At 43.7% G+C, this 22,307-nt stretch overlaps 1 protein-coding gene across 1 annotated transcript in view; it reads left to right on the top strand.

The window, feature by feature from the left end:
* Positions 1–3,363: 3,363 nt before the first annotated feature.
* SUFU (SUFU negative regulator of hedgehog signaling) overlaps positions 3,364–22,307 on the top strand; it is a 32,126-nt gene continuing 13,182 nt past the window's right edge. Inside the window, exons 1-3 of the mRNA XM_072131143.1 lie at positions 3,364–3,721; positions 7,512–7,646; positions 20,368–20,504. Coding sequence (XP_071987244.1) covers positions 3,573–3,721; positions 7,512–7,646; positions 20,368–20,504 — 421 coding nt within the window. The 5' untranslated portion in view covers positions 3,364–3,572. The remainder of the gene's footprint in view (positions 3,722–7,511; positions 7,647–20,367; positions 20,505–22,307) is intronic.

The raw sequence follows: 22,307 nt of genomic DNA, 5'->3' as shown, positions 1-22,307 counted from the left end.
TACTTACCTTCCAGTGCCCTCCGGTATCTGCATTCAGCTTTCGGCCGGACCCCACAACCTTCCGTACCCGGCCACAGCGGGCTGGAAGCTGAATGCAGCGCTGCTCAGGCGACCATGTTTGTTTACATGGCGCCCGGACCGGAGCGACAGCAGCGCTGGATACCGGAGGGCACCGGAAGGTAAGTACATCTTTATTGTTTTAAGCAGCCCGCTCCCGGCCACCTATAGTTTTTTCGGAACTCTCGGACAACCCCTTTAAGATTTGTTATGCAGTTTCTCCTGAGTATTGGGATGCCTCACATGTGGACGTTACTTGTTGTATGGGCGGAAAGCGAGGCCCAGAAGAAAAGGAACGCCCTGCAGATTTTATCCTATAGAATAATAATTCTTTTATTTATATAGCGCACACAGATTACGCAGCGCTGCACAAAGCATGTCAAATCGGTCCCTGTCCCCAATGGGGCTCACAATCTGAACAACCTAACAGTATGTTTTGGAGTGTGGGAGGAAACCGGAGTACCCGGAGGAAACCCACACAAACACGGAGAGAACATACAAACTCTTTGCAGATGTTGACCTGGGTGGATTCGAACCCAGGACTCCAGTGCTGCAAGGCAGAAGTGCTACTCACTCAGCCACCGTGTCGAACTTAGTGGATGGATTCACAGGGGAGCGTTTTTGATTCCCTTACTACTGGGTTTAAACGGGAGTCACTGAAATAGTATTCTGGGTATTAAAACAAAACTTTTATTATGAATTTCTAAAAGAAAAATATTAAGCCCAATGTTAATTTGCTCAGTCCGAATCAGTCGGATCGTCCAACGGCACGACCCCCCCCCATTTGAGTTGCATGGAAGCCAGTGAAACTGCGCCAAAAACTTTGCGCCACAATCCCAGCGCAGAACCCTGTTAAATACCTGTCAAAGTCGTCCAAATTCTGAAAACGGTGCAAAGTCATATGAAAGTGCAATCCACAACCCCTAGTAAATAAGCCCCTATATGTCATTTTACGTGTAAATGAGGATTTTGGGCAAAAATTTATTTATTAATTTATTTTTATTGGATACATTTTTTTTAAACTTTTTTATTACTTCTACCATGGAACATGAACAAGCAATCATCTGATTGCTTGTTCATGATTATACCCTGCAATACTGATGTTTAGGATGTCTAAGGATTTTCATTTCGGACCCAACAAAATGCATCAGCATGTGATCAAGGTTGAAGACTATAGAGTCTATAGTATAGACTGTGTCAAAAACACATTAAAAAAACCACAATGCAACTCTCAGACTTCTGCAAATTACAAATGGTCTGCAGAGTATGTGCTGCCATATATTTCAGCTACAACCAGCGACAATTTTCAGGCATAGATTATAGTAAACCTTGCATCTTAAGGTGCCCCTGTCCCTTCCGGTTTTATTCTCTGCCCCCCACAGGGTATGAATGGAACACAAAAGGATTGACATTGACATTTTCCCTTTTCTGGATTTTCATCCTCTTTTTATCCCCGTGATCTAATGCAATTTTGGATGAATAAATCGTAATTAAATATTTATCAATATATAGTTTATTGTGGATTTCTATGCAGATTTACATTTGAATGTGGACTCTCATTTCAAAGAACAACACACAAAAAAACTGTATCCTCTACAAACTAGTGAGATGCTGCTTATTTTATTATTCACTATTATTATTCACACAATGGCCCAGATTTATTTAAAGCTTTTGTGCCAGTTTTCTGTCTGACTTCTTTTTTGTGCAACCTGCCTGCACATGTATTTATAAAATGTCTGAGACACGTTTGTGGCACACGCTACGGACGGAGCATAGGGGCGCGTCCGGGGCACACTCCCCAGGGCCCCCACCACTTTGTTCTTTAAGCGGCCCCCACCAAACGTGGGCCCACAGTGTATTTGGGTCCAGGCTTCCCGAACCGTACCAGGCAGCCATGGGGCATGCCCCCACTGCACCATTAGACGATCAGAGGTAAACAAAGACGGTGGCGCCCTGCTTCTGGCGCCGGCGCTATTTGGGACATCACTGCGCCGGCGCATAGTGTGGCATCACTGCGCTGTATAAAGTGATTGCTTGGGGGGCTGTATATAGTTATTGTTGGGGGTTGGAATATAGTTAATACTGAGGGCTGTTTATAGTGATTGCTGGGGGGCTGTATATAGTGATTGCTGGGGGGTTGTATATAGTGATTACTTGGGGCTGTATACATTGATTGCTGGGGGGTATGTATATAGTGATTACAGGGGGGTTGTATATATTGATTACTGGGGGCTGAATATAGTGATTACTTGGGGCTGTATATAGTGAATACTGGAAGCTGTATATAGTTATTACTGGGGAGGCTGTATATAGTAATTGCTGGGCGGCAGTATATAGCGATTGCTCTACCCTGTCTAGACTACATTCAATGGGGACCCCCCAAAAGATTTTGTATTCAGAGGCCCCCACCAACCTTAATCCGGCCCTGGCCCCCACGCAACTCAACACAAAATTCTGAACATATAGGGAAGTTCCAGTGCACAGTCAGACCCTGTGACACATTTATCATTCAGTGTCCCACAGAATTGTGCACCATGGCCTATGACATGTTATAGGTGCACCAAAAAAAGGTTGGTGCACTCTGTCAGAGCAGTGCAGGGAACGCCAGATTCACGAAGACACATTTCATGAATCTGGTGCACCCTACACATACCACAGGCAAACTGCGCCCCCTACAGGATAATGCACTATTTCTGCTGTAAGTAGCAGAGCTGGCAAGTGATGACATCATGTAATGATGTGATCTCTGCCTACCGGCTTCATTGCTGCATACAGCAGTATGAGAGAAGAGAGGAGAGAAGAGTTGCTGTAGCGAAATGGGGAAAGGTGAGTATCTGTGTTTAAAAATGACGCCAAAATGCATTGTGACTTTAGCATGTGATCACGGTTCTAGCCTCTGAAAAGCGTCAAAAACGCAGCAAAATATGTGATGCAACGCATTGTGTGAATGTGGCCTTATGTAGCATATTTTATCCCTCTTTTTCTGCTATAAAAGTTGGGAGCTTTACGACTGTCTGCTGGACTCCTAAGCCCATAATAAGCAATATTATTCCTATAATGTAGGGAAATAAAACACAAGCATCCAGTATGTAAATCACTATCCTCCTGCTCTAAAAGTCCATTACAATTAGCAATAAAACAGCAAGGGCACGCTACAAAGTTCTTTTTCTAACCAACAACATGGCTCGGATTCCCGAACTGGCGACTTGAACGTAGAACGTGACCTGTACAGCGATTGGCTGCGATGTTAGCCAATGAAGTGCAAGAAAGGTGCCGGGGGCATAACCTAACAATGTCGCTGATTGGGAGATTCAGCAGCCAATGGAAATAGTCGCTCAGCAAAGGACCACCGACTGCTGTGCAGCAACAAGCTGAGGGCGCTTCTCCAGTGAGGGAGTGCGGGGGCCGCTCACCGGGCTGTGTGTGTGTACGGGCCGGCGCCCTTCATAGCGGACACTCTGGTCACCGAGGCCCCGGAGCTGTGTGTCGCTGCCGCTGTGGAGTGTTGTGAGGGGATGGAGGAGATGCGGCCTAGCGGCGGCCCCGCGTCCCAGCCCTTCCCCACTCTCTTCCCCCCCGGGCTGCATGCTATCTATGGAGAGTGCCGGCGGCTGTACCCGGAGCAGCCCAACCCCCTGCAGGTCACCGCCATCGTCAAGTACTGGTGAGTGTCATCCTGAGGGGGGCGCACCCCGGGCCACCCCCTGTCTCCCCGGGTGTGGGTGTCATTGTGTAGTAGGTCACTGTGACCCCCTTTCTTGGCTTCTCTCCAGACTTTTTACTTTGTTCTCCAATTTTTTAAGGTAGTTTTCTATTTCAGGGTCACTAAATCTCCAGATTGACCCCTAAATGTATACAGCAGGGCATGCTGGGAGTTGTAGTTATACCATTTACTGTAGTGAACTACGACTCCCAGCCGCTGGGTAGTCACAGACTTCATTGCTCTACGATTAGAGTAAAAAATTTCGGCAGTGACTACACGGAGACACAGTCTTTGTAGCATCAACTTGATGTAAAGTTACAAAAGTTAGTTCCCCCTTTATGTGATCCATCAGGGCTTTGTAATGTAGTGTCTGATCCCCCCCTAAGGCTCTGGTAGCACCGGCTTTACTGTTGCACTCTGTAAGAGTCCTCAAACCTTTTGAAGCAAATTTGTTTTCATAGAGCAGATGATAATAGTAAACTTTGTAATATACTTCAGTATGTAAAGACACTTCTGTGTGTCTTGTTTCTCCAGTAGTGAGCGGTGTATCTATGGTCTGTCCACTTCTGACAGATAAGGAGGCAAATAATAAATTTTATTTCTATTCTTAAAAAAGAAAATAAAGGAGAAAGACGGAGGGAAAAGAAGGTCACAGGGGCAGATTTCTATAAATAGGTATATTACACAGTTTACAATCCTCTTCTGCAGTATTTATTTATAAAGTTTTGATGGAAGTTTGGTGATGCTTTAAGGTGTAGCATTTTGGTCGCCCTGCCAGAGAGCATCTCTAGACAGAGCAGAAGTTGATAAAGAGAGAGACTGCAGGAAGGAGTGAAAGAGACAGACTGGAGCAGGGCAAAAGACAGACCAGAATGATTTAGAGACTATAGAAGTAGCTAGAGTTCAGTTATCAGCATCTAGTTCAGTGATGGCGAACCTATGGCACTAGTGCCAGAGGCGGCACTCGGAGCGCTCTCTGTGGGCACCCAGGCCATCACCCCAAGAAGGAAGTTCACCAGACAGAACTCAAAGAATCTTCCTACAATGATAGATGAATTTGCCCTCCTTCTTTCAACTGTGTCCTTGGGAGGCTGAAGGATTGAAAGTTATCAAAGAACAAGGAGAAATAAGTCACTGCTTAAATTTCTGCGCTGGCACTTTCCAATAAATAAGTGGCTCTTGGTTGAAGTTTGGGCACTGAGGCTCAAAAAGGTTCGCCATCACTGGTCTAGTTCAATGATAAGTCTTGTTAAGTTTTTATCGCTGGTTGAAAGAAGGAAGTGTCTATAGTATTGGGGACTTATCAAAACTTTATGCTACTTATTGCTACTTAGTTATTTATGTACAACAGAATTTGTATAAATAAAGTTGCATCATATAAAATGTCTCCATTAGATCTGTGTACGGCATCTTTAGTGGTCACACAGTCATCTAGGGCTCATCCCGTGTGGCTATATACATTACATCTGACTTCTCACAAGACGATTTCTATGGAATCTTGCCTCAGGACACTCTCAGAGGATGTGAGTCCATCAGGTGAAATTTGAGCTTCCTTGTTGGGGATGACACTGCCCAAAACTATTTACCTATATGAACAGAAAGTGCAGATTTTTTTGTTACCGGAGTAGCTTCCATCATGTTTAGAAGTGTTATTAGAGGGCACCATACACCGTAATAGAGTGGAGCAATTATGGGGAAGGGGATTTTATGTGCTCTCAAGATCTATTAATGTTCCCAAAATTGTAGAAAAGAAGATCTTGTGTTGGTTTCTATCAGTACACATGAACATGACAGAGGGCGCTGTAGTGGGGGTCAACTAGTTAAGACTTTACATAGTGTTCAGCTGCATGACGCACCTTGTTCTCACTGAAATGTATTTGGTAAAATCAGGGATTGGGGAGAAAGCTATGATCACACACGCCTCAGCTGTAACAAAAGAATTGGACTCTGTCATCGGGGGCAAGTCAGGAAGCCCCCATACACATTGGTGGTTCATCTGATAAACATCTTATGTGTATGGTAAGTGGCTCACTGACTATTGAAATGAATGACATCAAAGCACCCCTCCTCCACCAACCCCAAGGCTATGGCTATATACTGTGCTACTCATTAAAGGAGCAGCATGTGGGATGCCTGAATACCCCCTGTGGTGCATGTACCTGTGAGTGAAAATGGCTTAGAGAATAACTTATCCACCTCAGACCTGGCATAAGTTGACCAATTTTAGAATATGCATACACAGGACTAAGAAAATATGCAACAACCTCCCCAATTATAACATCTCTGGTCCGCTGCTGTCCTCTGTATACATGGATCTTCTGCTATATCATTTTATTGTTGAAAATCTACTATTGACCACATGTGCAAAACCTGCAGCATTAGTTGGCATGCTGGGAATCGACCATTTTTGTGTATAATTATTTTCTAGAAGTTTCTTTAGTCACATTCAGGACTGTATTTGTTCTATAAACTATAGACTGTGTGTTGGGCTACATGCGACGGGTGTTATGGGCTTGTGAAGTCTGTTCCTGCACCTATGACAGTAGAGAAGACCGCTCAAGTAGTTGGATCATACACAGAGGTGTGAAAACGGTTGTGTATTAGCCCGTAGAAATACCAGTATGTGGGGACATCTGCTACTGTCCTGTCCCAACCCCAAGCATCACACATTAGCCCAGGTTATCTTGGCGGGTACCCAGTAGATGAATCACTCTGCGAAATGGATTCATATGTTCGGTCTGCATAAAAATAATTAATCTGGGATCATGGCTAAAGCATAAAACAATTTGCATAAAGCCATAGGTTGCGTTCATATCTCATTTTTAGCACTCAGGTGTAAGGATACAATAGGCGGACTTATACCGCTATATGAAATAATGTATAAGATGAGTTTTTCAGCAGAAAAAATTAGCTGAAAAACCCATTCTACATTATACAACCTACATTGGGCAGATGGTGGCATAAAGGACATCTCCATCTGACAGTGTATGCCTATGGGTACACTCAGTATGTATAAGATAGATAGATACATGATGTGAATGTAGCCTCCTTGGGATAATCTGTGGATTTTTCACCCACATAGCTGTCAAGCAATATCCACAGTCCGCTATTTGGTGTTGTAACCTCCCGGTGCCGGTATTGTTACTAGAGCGGCTTTTTATGACTGTTTTTGTCTGGTTAGCAGAGATCCCATGTGGTAATGGTTTTGACAGCTGTTGAAGACCTGATCCTGGGATTGTGGTCCTTGTGCTTTAATGAATTACCAGAGATGTTCTTCTGTGAGAACTGGACAGTACGGCGCCTCCTGTGTTCTTATGTGGCTATTACTTCTGATGTAACCTAGGAGTCTTGTGTAATATTCCCGGCTTGTGTTGTATTTGTGACAACTGTAGTTGGGCTGATTGTTTCGGTGTCTGGGATTGCAGGAGACTCATGTAATGTATTTGCTTTGTTCAATAAGAGGTGTAATTAAACATGATGGGGCCTGAGCGCTGGAGAACCTCCAGGACGGCTAATGACTTCTCCGGATCAGAGGGTTTAGACGGCTACCAAGCAATAGGTCCTGTCACTAAGGATGACGACTTATGGAGATGAAATTGTCTGTGTGTATTGCCAGCACTGTATAGAAAGATGGCTTCTAATTATCTAATGTCATTGTCATTTATTTATTTACTAAAGATAAAGTAAAAAATTCAGCTCTTTTCTTCATGTTACAGAATATTATAGTGACCTCTTTCTTCCTATCTTGCAGGTTGGGTGGACCTGATCCCTTGGACTATGTGAGCATGTATCGTAATCTGGGCAACCCTGCACTTAATGTTCCTGAGCACTGGCATTATGTCAGCTTTGGGCTGAGCGATTTGTATGGAGACAACCGAGTACATGAGTAAGTGATAAGGGAACATTGCTACTAGATTTTCTTTATACAACTATGTAAACTATTATATAATAGGACATCACACTTTGTAGCTTGTGAGAGACTGCTCCATCTTTTCCCAGTTCTCCGCCGTTGCAAATCGATTCATGCGTTCTAAAAGTGAGCCCAGCTCACATTGTACAGAAGGGGAATCCTTGCATTAAACCAAAATATGATGCAATGATTTCCTGATTGGCAGCTTGACTGCAGTGTCTCTAACATTCATTTTATTTTCTCTTTTCAAATGCATGCATCATGGATTACTGCGTGCTGCTTGTTTCAAGTTGGAGAAATGTCGCCTATTGTAATGGATTCTGTGTGAAAACTGCAATGGATGAACTTCATTTATTAGGCCTTCTCCACTTCAAACTGCAAATCCGCAGCAGAAATCTTTGATTTATCAACAAATTTTTTTTACATTTTGTAATGTGATTTGTGAACATAAACATGTCCAAAAACTGTGCTTTCCCCATTAGCGTGGCATGCTATGTAAGTTGGGGCCTGTAATGAGACCTTTTAGAATAATCTTTATAAATTTCTCCTAGGCAGAGAGGGAAATGTATAGTTTTGACCATACCCCAGTCCGCTGACAATACAAGGTCAAGTAAAGGAAATCTAATTGCTTTGTTGTAGGTTTTCGTTCCAAAGCTGGGAGTGCACCTACCACCAAGTAGGAAAGGTTTTTTTCGTTCTTTCATCAAAAGGTTGCAAAACTTCTGTTTACTTTCTGTAGGGAAAGATTACCCCCCTATAATGGGGCAGAACTATAGAATATGTCCCAGATGCTAAATTAATGCCTGCTTGCTAAGGTTGGTTAATACAGAAGGGGTCACTTTGTTATGTGCACATGATGCTGTGAGTATGAAGGCAGGCATACTAACATTTCTCTCCAGGTGGATTTTTCAAGACAATAATGTTGAGTTTGTGAGTCTTTTACTTTCTAGCCCCGATCCGTGGTGATATATCAACTGGTCTTTGTATTAGGACAAAAATAGGACTCCTATCTGTCTGGGAAGGGGGTGGTAATTTTTGTACAGTACTGTTTTGTTGACGTTTTGTTACTCGTGTATATTTGTGGGTGAGAAAGTGTTAAAACCACAATAAAAATGTTTTTATCAAAAATATGTTCCCGATAGCTGTTCAGAGAAATTGCCTTAATCTTTCAGATGTAGTTTTAGTCTGGTCAAGCTTGTCTCTTCCCACTTGAAAGAGGAATCTCTTAAGATTCTGAAACGCATTGTGTTACCGTGACATTAATAACATTTCCATACAAAGAATACTCCAAACTCCATGGAATACCTGTGTGTGCCATACAGACATCCTCTCCTGTTACCTTTATATACTTGATTCAGACTGATGTGGCTACAGCTTTCTGACGATCCAGTCCATAAATATGGTGTACAAAAGTCCTATATTGCAATAATCAGCTGTAAAGTGTCTGTAATGAAGCTTTATTGATAATCCTTGGTCCCATTACAGAAAAAAATTTAAACTGCAATTGTCAATGGTGCAAAAAAAAATTTTGTCTAGAACTACAATCTTAAAATATACAGTTTCGACTTGCATACAAATTCAACTTAAGAACAAACCTATGGACCCTATCTTGTACGTAACCTGGGGATTGCCTGTACTCTATGAGTGCTCTCTGGTCTTTCCTACTACATAGTTTTAGTTTGGGCAATTTCTTCAGCGGTTCCAGAAGTTGCTGCTGAGGCTCTGCCAAGATGTGTATATTGTGCGAAGCACAGAAGGGAGCCGCTTGTTGGGGGTTGTCTTCTCTGGGGGTTTTTATAAACAGCTTGAGGTCATACAAGTAATATGCAGCGCAGTGTATATCTCACTCCCCAGGAAACCTGGCACTTCTCTGCTGTCAGCCGCTACACAAAGCTAAAGACGAGGAAGGGGGGGGCGACGTCTTCAGATCTCCTCTGTGCGAATACCATAAAATATACTTTTTTTTTTTTTTTTTTTTTTAAATTGTTTATTAAACATTCAATATGCATTATAAAAAAGGAGAGTTGTCATGGGCGCGTACCCAATCAAGTTTCTTACAATAACTTAATACACAGTCCCACTTTGGATACACATTCTTATAAACACAGCGGAGATAAAAGAGAAGGATTTTTTTTTTTTTTTTTTTTTTTTTTTTTTTTTTATTTTATCCCCACTTCCACCCATCCCACCCCGTCCTCCTGGCAGCTGGTGACCACCATCAGTTCCATACCTATAAGTATCATCGCAAGAGCATACGTGAAACAAGTGACTATATTTTAGAGAAGCATTTGCTCTCTTTGTTTGGGCCCCAGCACATTATTACTCATTCAGTCTGTTAAGCCAACTATCCCTCATTCCAACTTTTTTTACACCCTTTTCATATTCTTCGTATTTTTCTGCATAGAATAAAGTGTCTAGTCTCCCCTCCCAGTCCTTTACCCTGGGGGCCTCCTTATCCTTCCAGTGTCTTAGGATTATTAATCTAGCCATCAGTAGACCTTTCAAAACACTCGAGATACAGCCCGCTGTGCCTATAATACCAATTTTCGTGCCCAGAATACAATTCTGTACACCTAACGGAATTTCACAACTAAATACACTCTGCAGTTTATTCACAACATTAGCCCAATACCGATGCAGCTTTGGACACCTCCACAGCATATGCACGACGTCCGCGTCCAACAAGTTGCATCTGGGGCACCTCTCTTCATTTTTTTTCCAAAAATAATTTAATCGCTTTGGTGATAAATGTGCTCTACGTACAATATAGGTCTGGGATACAATATGGGACATATTCTTGATATTCCTACTAGTCATATACAATGAGTCCACCCACTCCTCCTCCGTCAAATCCGGTATGTCTTTCTGCCATTTTACATAGCACTCTTTTGCCGGGAGGTCAGTCTCACTTTTGGTCAATAGCTTATATACTCTAGACATCAGACCCTTTCTATTCGAGGGGGTAAACATATCTCTCAAGGGATGCTCTTCTAGCAAGAAATCCCTGTTTAGCAAACAGACACTGAAGGCGCACCTAAGTTGGGCAAAAAAGAACCAGTCCCTGATTCCCAAATTAAACTCTCGTACCATATCTTCAAATGGCTTCAGGCCACCCTCGTCTACTACCTGATGTACATACGAAACCCCTTTATTAAACCAAAATTTCATCGAATCCAGATGCAACGGATTCCATTTCATAAATCCCCATAGTGGTGTCACATTTAAATAACCCCTGACCCTTTTTTGATTTTTAACCCTATCCCACACCCATTGCATTAGTGCAAACAACGAGTCTCCATCCTTGAGGTCCAATTTCAGGAAGACCGCTGTCTCTAATAAACTCCATATATCAAAACTACAAAACCATCTATATTTATTTTCCAGCGTGAATTTGACCAATGCCCTATCGTGATCTATAAGATTGTGCCATTGTGCAGCTATAAAATAACAGTGAAAATTTGGCAGAGCTAATCCACCCTTATCAATTGAAGCGTGCAATTTGTTCAAACTAATACGAGCATTTTTCCCTTTCCACAGAAAATGTCTTAGTAGAGAGTCTAAGGTGGAAAATACCTTTCTAGGGATAATCATTGGACTGTTCTGAAATAAAAATAAGACCTGGGGCAGAATTACCATTTTAAAGATAACTACCCTTGCTGCCAATGGGAGATTCAATCTATTCCATACTGAAATTTTTTGTCTAATCCTAGAGATAAGGGGTTTTATATTAAGATCAACATAATCGCCTGGCCTATTGCTGACTGTGATACCCAGGTATCGGATCTTCTCAGCCACCGGGAGAGGACCGACCGGGGGCGGGGATACCATAGGAGAGTCCAAGAGTAAACCTGCCGACTTGCTCCAGTTTATTCTAATACCGGACAGCTGTCCGAATTTATCTATCAGGTCCACAACTACCTTTACACCCTGCTCTGCGTTATCTAAAAACAGGAGCATGTCGTCCGCATACAACTGGACTCTTCTTTCCACCTGTCCCCACACAAGCCCTCTTAAATTCCCCGCTGTTCTTATACTACATGCCAAGGGTTCTAATATTACTGCAAACAGCAAGGGGGACAGGGGACACCCCTGCCTTGTTCCTCTATATAGCTGCCAAGCAGCAGAAGCTTTACCGTCAATACTAACCCTGGCCTGGGCCCCGCTGTATAAAAGTTTCACCCAGCTTATAAATTGTGTGCCAAACCCCATTCTATTCAGAACCGCCCATATATAATCCCACTCAACGCGGTCAAACGCTTTCATCGCGTCCAGTGTAACCAACATGCGCGTCCCTGATGCTTCGCTAGGGCATTGCATACACCACCACATTCGCAAGATGTTATCCCTGACCGATCTCCCTGGCATGAACCCCGACTGATCCTCATGTACAACTGAGCGTATAACCGTCTGCAACCTAGTTGCAAGAGCTTTAGCTAGGATCTTGTAGTCGGAGTTCAGCAGGGAGATCGGCCGATAAGCGTCTAAATCTGTGGGGCTCTTCCCTTCCTTAAGAATCAGAACTAAGATTGCCTCCCTCATTGACTGTGGTAGTTGACCCACTAACAGTGAATGGTTTAGTACCCTTAAAAAGCGGGGAAGAATGACATCAGCATAATGCAGTATTACCTCAGGAGGTATTCCATCAGAGCCAACCGCCTTACCCCTAGGGAGATCTTTTAGGGCCTCACCCAGCTCTTCCAAACTGAGAGGACGCTCCAGGGCCTCCCTCTCTTCCATTAATAACCTTGGAACCGGTACTCTGACCAGGGATTCACTTATTTCCTTTTCTCCTAAGACTAGCTCGGAGGTGTACAGACCCTCAAAGAACAGCCTAAACTCCTCCCTAATTCCTTCTTGAGTTGTTACTAGCGATCCATCTCTCCCTTTAATGGCACCTAAAGTATTGCTCTTATTCTGGGACTTCAATAATGCCGCCAATCTTTTCATTGACAGATACTCCCCCAGTATAGTTTTTTGGCCCTGTCTTCTGTGATCCCACGCAGCTTTCTCTAGACAAAATCTACCAAGACATTCCTGTGCGTCTACCCATAGTCTTTTATTCTCCTCTGTTGGATTTTGCACAAATTCATTCTCCAGATTTAGAACCTTGTCTTTTACCAGTTGAATAGATTCTCGTTTCTTTTTTTTATAAAATAGAACCTGGTCCCGAATCAGCCCCCTCAGGTGCGCCTTCAGTGTGTCCCATACCACCCTTAGATCCTGCCCCTCTATATTATGATCCCACATAAATTCAATTTCTTCTTTTAAGTTTTTATGGTCTTTTATTAAGTTGAACCAGAAGGGTTTGACTTTATAGAAAGTGATGCCGGTGCTATTATACCTTTTTATTGTGAACCACACTGGAGAGTGGTCTGAAAGCCCTCTTGCCCCTATTGCTATCCCCGTCACCGAATTGCTACCAGGGTCATTAGCCAGGACTAGATCAATTCGTGAGAGGGAGCTGCATGATTTAGAGTAGCAAGTATAATCCCTCCTTGCTGGGTTCTTCTCTCTCCATACATCCCTGTATCCGAGCTCCGTAATCAGCCTCCCAAAGATGGTATTTTGCTGTTTGGCCGTTATTCCACCATACTGTTTACTTTTAAGCCTGTCCAGGCTTGTATTCATAACCTGGTTGAAATCCCCCATCAGATAAATTGGATCCCCCTCGTATACCTCAAGTTGGTTCATTATCTTTACCAATACCTCTAATGGGGCGGCGGGAGGGAGATATATCCCCACCAAAACTAAACTTACTCCATTGAGCGAGGCATGCAGGATAATATACCTTCCTAAAGGATCTATCTTTACCTCATGCTCTACAAAACTTATCCTCTTACTAATCATCACACTTACTCCGCGAGCATACGAGGAAAAAACAGTATGGTAGTAGTGGCTTATCCATGGTTTATATATCTGTTTACTGTTATCATCTGACAGGTGTGTTTCCTGCAGACAGATTACGTCAGGCTGGTATGAGAGACATAAATCAAATACAGCTTTCCTTTTTAACCTGTCACCTAGACCCCGGACATTCCATGATAGCACTTTTATCATCCTTTATCTACAAATGGAATATATGGCCTCTCCTTGCCCTGCTCTACAGTATAACCTAGGTACCAGTCACCAGCCGCCAGAGAATCCCACCCACCCCCCACTTCCCCCCTATCCCCCCTATCCCCCCTTCCCCTTCCCCATTGCCCTGAGTATTTAAACCCTGGACTCATCCTGGAGCAATATTTTTGCTGGAGCGGCTGCGGCCGCCTAAGGCCTCAGATTTTTATGACCCTCTCTACCCACTCATTTGCCCCCTTGACATCGTCAAAAAAATGGGCTTTCCCTTCAAATATTATCTTCAACTTAGCGGGATACATTAGGGAATAGACTACCCCTTTCTCTCTCAATCTTCTTTTGAGGCCGACATAACTGACTCTCTTCTTTTGGATCTCTTGCGGATAGTCAGGAAAAATCATAATTGGGGAGTTATCATATTTCAGCTGGTTCTTAGAACGTGTGGCCTTCAATATGTTATCCCTGTCTCTCGGGGAGAGAAGCCTCACCAACATGTTTCTGGGGAGCGCCCCAGCCGGACGAGCACGAGCTGGGACCCGGTGGGCACGATCCACCAGAAAGACCCCGGTGCGGACCCCCTCTGGGAAGGCGGCCGTCAGCCAATCAGTAACAAATTTGGTGGCATCCTCGCCCTCTACCCCCTCAGGGAGCCCGACAATCCTCAAATTGTTTCTTCTCGACCGATTCTCCAGATCTGTCAATTTCTCCTGCATTACCAACTCTCTTTTTTCTAATTCTTTAATCCGATTTGTAATATCTGATGTTTGGTCCTCAACCTTTCCTAGTCGTTCTTCTGCCTCCTTGGTTCTGCCTCTGAGATTATTAAAATCTTCCCTCAGCAGGCCAACATCATTTTTCAGACCGCCTATTTCTTTTAACACATTGCCTACAGCAGCAATGCATTGAGTTATTTGCAGTGATATATCTTTTAAGGATACATTCGCCTCAGCCTCCTCATTTCCCACAGTGTCCTCCTCAACACAAGTTTTATCCACGGAGTCATCCATGGCAAGCTGCGAGGCCCCGCCCCCTTTATGGCGCTCACCATTTGTATGACCCTTATTTTGAGGGGCACCTGGTGATTGCAAATATTTTTCCATCTTGCCATCTCTTTTCTTTCCTCCCGGGGATACTCCAGCATCTGAGAGTCTAGCTTTGGTAACGCTTTTGTTTTGCCTCTTGCTCCCCATTGTACACATCCAAAAGAACGAGTACTATTAGTACCCCCCAGCAGGAGAGCAAACCCCTATTACTCCACCTGGTAACAATATGTGGCAGCAGCAGGGTTAGTATATTCCTATTCCACGTTCCTATCCCCTAGTTAGGCACCAGTATGAACAACTGTAAAATGTAAGTACAGTGCTACAATGTCAGCCTATTGGCAAGCAAAAAAAACAACAGCATCAACATTAACAGTATGGCAAAAATGCGAACTTAGTACTAGAAGTCCAGGAAGGCAGTTACAAAATAATATGCTACTAAATATTGAACGACAACAAGGCAGGAACATAAATTACATATTGAATAAATATGCTTGATGTTTAGCAGCTATTAAGAATTCGCTGTTGAGCATTGTTCAAATAACAGTACATCAATGAGCACAGTGATGACTGAAGAGTAAAGCAGCCGTATCAACTTAATATTAGTAAGCAAGCCAAAGAGTTATTAGATTAGCTTATCATTTAGCGACAATACGCCACAGTCTTGATGTTAGATAGACAATAGTGTGGAGACAGTGTTAGTGACAATGAGATAGCAATGGATCCTTTATGTTCGATGATGTTAGCGTCACTGTTATGGCTTTGTTAATTAGGCAGCAGAGAAGCAGCCGCAGCCAAAAGGAAAGCACAGTTATATTCACTCAGTAATGGCTGGGAAGTGAGACACTGAGGTAGGTCGTTGCGGTCTTGATGTAATCTTGATGTTCAGCAAGCAAGGAGGGATAGTGTAAGAGCGCAGTTAGATAGCAGCAGAGCAGCGAGGGGCAACAGCATAAGATACAGTTAGGTAGCAGCGGGGCAACAATATCGCCTTTATGTTAGATGTTAGGTAACGTTAAAAGTCACTGTAATAGGCTTGACATTAAAGCGAGAAAAAAAGGCAATAACACACAGTCGATGTTAAATGGTCCTGGGACAGCAGTGTAGCTCTTATGTTAGATAGCAAGGAGGCAATGGCTTAAGTTTCAACAGATATAAAGAAATAAGACTTTACCAGCTTGAAGTTCAGTAGCAGTTGGACATCTTCCGACCTCTTGCTGCACTCAAGAGACTCTCATTTTGACATCCATACCTGCAGCGCACCAGCGCTCTCTATGCTCCAAAGAAGCTGTGTCTTCCGCCAATCCCGACTTTGGCCCACTAGCCTCTGCCGAGCCTTGCCTGTACGGGAACCGCAGACCAACACCACACCGGGTCCCGAAGAAATGCCTCCTCTCCAGCCACGGACTTCCTTCCTCCTAGCGCACCAGACAGTGCTCCTCCAGGGGCACCGTACAGCGTACCGGTCCAACTCACGTCCAGCTTACATCTTCGCCCCACGCTGCAGACAAGAAAAGGGCCCCCGCCAGCCAAATCCTCAATTGCCCGCTATCCTTACAAAGGAAAGAACGATCCCGCTTCAGGCTGCGGCATACACCGCTACCTTCCTCCACATTGCGGTGTCAGTAGGAAGCCTTAGAGAGGGGAGAGCGTCCCGGCCTCAAGGCGCAGCATTCCGCCTCCAGACACGTGCAGCACGCGCTACGACATTACGCAGCGCGCTGCACGGACCATGCTCCGCCCCTCACCATAAAATATACTTGAGAATTTCCTCGCCAGCGGTGGTCAAATTACAAAATAAGCAGAAAAGTGAGCGTATTTGGGTCACTGTTTCATTCTCAACAAGCACTTGGTTTTCCTTTCTAAGAAATAAGCGATCGACTGCAAATGAAGGTAAAAAATGAAATGTAGATTGAGCGATCAACCACCGGGACCACCCTGATAGAAGATGCAAACAATGGCACCACTAGGGAGCGTGACTATAATCGTACATAACCGGATCCAGGTGACACATGTCAGCAATCACATATTAGTTTATGTTAACGCATGTGTTTTCAAACACATCCTCGTCTGTAATTTGCCTAATTACATTGTGTTAACAAACTAATTTGTTAATACTATGTTAACATTGTGTGATCGCATGTGTTTGGTAAACAAAATGTTGACAGAAATGCAATTGGACAAATCTCTTCTCAATTGCTCTGAGTTTGCGTTAACAAAAATTGTGAATGCTGCCTTACAGGTTCTCTTTAAAGGGATCCTACCACCACGGAACTACCTATAAAGGTAGATCGTGTGGTAGGTGCATCTGTAGGGCATGAGAATAAAGGCTAATCCTCACGTCCCCGCAATATTTTAATAACTTTTATTTTGCTAATATATAAATTTTGTAAAGAGACTACTGGGGTGTGGAGTAGCCGGTGCTGAGGCTACACTGCAAACCTACTCCACGCCCCAGAAGCCTCTTTGATCCTCCTACCAGATAACTTTGGCGCGCAGCTCCTCATAGCTGCACATCCTCGTCTGCAAAGCCGAGGATTTCATTTCAGCAAAAAATGTGCTGAAAAACCTCACCTCGGCTTATACTCGAGTCAAGAAATAAACCAAACTTATATACTCACCCTCCGGCGGCCCGATGCTCCACGTGGCTCCCCGATGTTGGCACGGCTTTTCTTCTTTTTTTTCCCCACAGCTCCTCTTCTTCTGTGTTCTGGCATGGACGCGGCCATGTTATCTTCCGCCCGGGCAGTGCATACGGTGACGTCAGCAGCGGCCGTATCATAGTATGCGCCTGCTGGAAGAAAACATGGCCGCGTCAAGAAGACAGAAGAAAGAAGAGGAGACGCGCGGAAGAAAGAAGACGAGCCTTGCCGACATCGGGGAGCCGAACTGAGCATCGGAGGGTGAGTATATAAGTTTATTTTTTAAGTGCTGGGGGGGGGGGGGGGCTGGCTGGCTATAAACTGGGGGGGGGGGGGGGGGGTCAATCGTCAATAGTTTTTCCCAGTTTTTGGTTGTAAAATTAGGGGTCTCTGCTTATACTCGGGACGGCTTATAATCAAGTATGTACGATATTAAAATATTGTGGGGACTTGAGGATCAGCCCTTAAAAGGGCTAATTCTCATGCCCTACATATGCACCTGGTAGGTTCCCTTTAATTGCAGTTTCTGATGACCAGGCACGAACCGACTACACTGTCTGGATGGGGACTCCTTGCACTCTAGTGATTTGATGCACGGAGTCCCTACTATAATTGCGATTACAGTGGGAAGAAGGGCCACTTATGGTGCCACATTATGATGCACAGAGTCCCATCCTCTGAACCGTAGTCTGTTTGAAGCATTACAGTGCACCGCCCGTAATTTACATTTTTATTTGGCTGCCCCATGTTAAACAACCCCCCCCCCCCCCCCCCTCATCTTTTGGAAATAGGATATAGAGTTTGCCTACATGGATATAAATCTGCATTTCATGATTATTTTAAAAATCACTTTTTAAGATGATCTGTTAGATTTGTTGCAAAACTGCTGATCTCACCAGGATAACTAGTCTGTACATAGCTGTGGGGGTGTCCTTAGTACAAGCATGAATGAGAAGCGTCCTCTGGGCGTGTACAAACAGTCAAGTGTCCTGGGTGCTGTTTTGTAGATTTTCCAGGCTCATAAGAAGCATAAAGATTTAGTGGATGACTTGGCAGAGATCTGCTTGGTTGGGTTTTGTTAATAAATATGTGAATGTTCTGCTGTGGGTGTCACAGGGTGCAGGGTGGGGGGTGCTGAGTATTACATCAATAATCCCCCCCCACCCCCCCTGGTAAATGAAAGCTTTATCTAAACTCTGGAAAAAACCCTCTCCCTGTGTGCTGGAGGTAGACCTCCCCTGAAGAAATGCTGAACATATGGAAACCTTTTCCTGCAGTGTATTTGGTTTCAGATTGCGATTTGTTTGAGCTAGTTAACACCATCAATAATGTAGGAGCTTGTAGGCCACCAACAGAGAGGGAAGGGTCTGTATTCATCCACATGGCCTAATCTTGGAGGATAACAAATCAAGAATGCACGCTACCTCCCCCCTGACCAAAATACATTGTTACAGTCGTGTATGAGAAATGGCTCTATGCACTGTATACTGCGTGTTAGCCAGAACCTGAATATTACGGACTGATCTAAAACTTGCAGGATTATAGATGGACACTAATACTAAAAAAAAAATAGTGCTAATATTTATCTCCAACATGGGGATGGAACACGGTTCACACAAACCTCACTGATGCCTGTAGTAGATCTGCTCCCCTCCCTCCACACTGTGATGAAGCTGCAGCACGGAAAGTCCCTGTGAAAGAGGGGGGCTTATATGTATGGATTTATTACCCACTTCATTGTTCAGGAGACGTTGGAGTAAAAAAAAAAACCTTAAGATCAACCTTTACAACTTGTAGAATAAAATCGGCATATACTGTGTATGTGTGTTATCCTGTACAGCTACCAACGAAATGTGACGTACTATTACGTCAGTGCTGTTTCGGATCAATGGTGCGATGATCCATTGTGATGCCAGCTTAAAGTCTGTACCAATTTTTCTTGATTCTTGTACAGTGTGCTGGTGGCACTTTGTAACAGATCTTCGCCAAATCCACCATATACTACAATATTGCTGTATTGTAGTATATGGCAGGAACGATTAGATCCCATAGGGTTAAAGTACTCTAGGGCAGTGGTGGCGAACCTATGGCACGGGTGCCAGAGGTGGAACTCAGAGCCCTTTCTGTGGGCACCAGGGCCATCACCCCAGCACACCAGACAGAACTCAAAGAATCTCTCTGCAGTTGCAAGCCACTTAAAAGATGCTGCATTCGGACATATTTTGATACTTGCTTCTCTTCTTAGAACTGTAGGAAGAGGGAGAATGAATAGACAGGGCCGAATTATCTTTGGCGGACTTCCTGCTGGCCCCACAATTCATTTTCTATGTACAGAGGGACACTGGAAAAAAGCTAAAATGATGCAAATTTTCCCTCCTTTCTACTGTGTTGCTGTCCTCAGGAGGCCAATCTGATTGAAAGTTGTTGAAGAAGAGGGAGCAATAAGTAACTGCTTTAATTTTTGGTTGGCACCTCGCGATAAATAAGGGGGGTTTTGGTTGCAGTTTGGGAACTCAGTCGCTAAAAGGTTTGCCATCACTGCTCTAGGGTATCTGCAAATACAGTAAAAAAAAAAAAACATTTTTCACTAAAACTGATATAAAAATACACAAAATAATAATCTTAACCATGTTGGATATTGCCCGATTTATCAAAATATAAAAAGTGAACCCTGTTACTGAAAATTCTATTAAATTAAAATCAAACCTATATAAATTGGGTATCCCCATGATCATACCGACCCAAAGAATAAAGGGGAGGTGCCGCTTAGAGCGCACACTGACAGCCTTAAAAACTGAGTCCACAAAAAATGTCATAAATTCCAAATTCAAAAAAAAAAAATCTGAATGGAGGGGAGCAAAAAGTAGAAACGCAAAAACGAAAGAGGGTATCAGCTGGAATGGGTTAAAGGCTTTAAAGTCTAATTTGTAATTTATTTTTCAGATACACAGGATCTGATGGACAAAGTGGTTTTGGCTTTGAGCTTTCCTTTCGACTAAAGAGAGAACCAGAGGAGTCCGCACCACCAACCTGGCCAGCAGAATTGATGCAGGGGCTAGCAAGATATGTTTTTCAGTCTGGTCAGTATCACTTTCCCTCAATGTGACATTCTCTTTTAAAGGGCATCTACCACCAGGATGAAGGATTTTATGCAAATGAGCCTGAGGGGCTCCAGGCTCCATAGGTGTCAATGGAGCCTGGAGCCCCTTTCGCTCATTTGCATACCATCTATTTCATCTTGGTGGTAGATACCCTTAAAGGTGTTTGCTTAATGAAAGGAAATCTACTTCAGCTATGGTAATCTTATATTTGTTATTCATGGCCTCCATCCTCCTAAAATCAACTTTTACAATTATGCTAATGAGCCTTAAGGCTATAGGGGAGAGTTACTAGAAGCTCTCAGCTTATGAAGCTACAATTTGGTTGTGGCTGCTCTTCGGTCTTCTGCCTGCTGTAACAGCCGGCAGAGTATGCACCAGCCGGCAGAGCACATGGCCGCGTGTCTGCAGGCTGTGACAGTAGGGGAGCCACGAAGAAGACAGAAGAGGAACCACACTGAGCATCGGGGGTGCCTGAAGGTGAATATGTAAGTTTATTTTTTTTTAATTGACTCGTGTATAAGCCGAGGTGAGGTTTTTAGCACATTTTGTACTGAAAAACTCTGCTTATACACGAGTATATACAGTAGGTGTCCCTGGTTTTTCATGCTTGGTTTTGATGGTAGATTTCCTTTAAGTGTATATCTGATGGCTGCAAAAAATATAGAACCCCCTAGCCCAGTGGTGGCGAACCTATGGCACGGGTGCCAGAGGCGGCACTCGGAGCCCTTTCTGTGGGTACCCGTGCCATAACCCCAGCACACCAGACAGGAATCAAAGAATCTTCCTGCAGTTCCAAGCAACTAAAAAGATGCGGCTTTCAGTCATATTTTGATACTTACTTTGTTACTTGGGACTGTAGGAAGAGGGAGAATTAGACGGGGTCGAATTATTTTTGGAGGACCTCCTGCTGGCCCCAGAAGGGAACTGGAAAGAAGCTAAACTGATGAAAATTTTCCATCTTTCTACTGTGTTGCTGTCCTCAGGAGGCCAATATGATTGAAAGTTGTTGAACAGGGAGCAATAAGATACTGCTTTAATTTTTGGTTGGCACCAAGCGATAAATAAGCGGGGCTTTGGGTTGCAGTTTGGGCACTCGGTCTCTAAAAGGTTCGTCATCACTGCCCTAGCCGTATTGAATCCCTGAGAAACAAAGATATCTGGCTGGAGCAGGAGTTTCTCTTTACAGGCCCGCCTTGTGAGTAAAACACAGTAGTTGCCCATTTGATCCATTTCTTCCTCATGGTTACACATTAAATTAAAGGAGTTGACAAGGAACATAGATTTCAACAAAATCACTTCTGGTAAATTATAGAATGGTAATAGTGATGCTAACCTTAATCACCACTGGCCTCTGTTCCCTGTGGACCTGTCAGAACAGATTTGAAATGCAGTTCTAGTGTCCTTTTACAGGGGAGAGTCTCACAAGAGCGGCTTATTTTAGAAAAGTGAAATTGCTAGACATGAAAACCTGAGTCCAAAGATTCTAAAAGCGATAGTTACAAGAAGTTCACAATGCACTTCAGGGTTGGGAGAGTTATGATGTTTTAGAAGATGAGGATATGATTATTTGGGATTAAACCCATTTTTTGGAGCAAAAATTAAAGGGGTTGTCCGGGACCTAGATTCACCTGACTAATCTAAAGCTATGGGTGCATTAACTAACTTTCTAATATACTTACCGTTCCCGAAGTGGCTGGTTCCCCTCGGTCCGGAGCCGGTCACGTGACATCGCGTCTTCTTCTTTCTTCACTTCCGCTGACGTCACGTCCACAGCTCTCGCTT

Source organism: Engystomops pustulosus, chromosome 11, assembly GCF_040894005.1.
Source record: "Engystomops pustulosus chromosome 11, aEngPut4.maternal, whole genome shotgun sequence".
NCBI classification, from domain to species: domain Eukaryota; kingdom Metazoa; phylum Chordata; class Amphibia; order Anura; family Leptodactylidae; genus Engystomops; species Engystomops pustulosus.
Note: the sequence above shows the minus strand (reverse complement) of the source record. Positions and strands in the feature narration are given on the sequence as shown.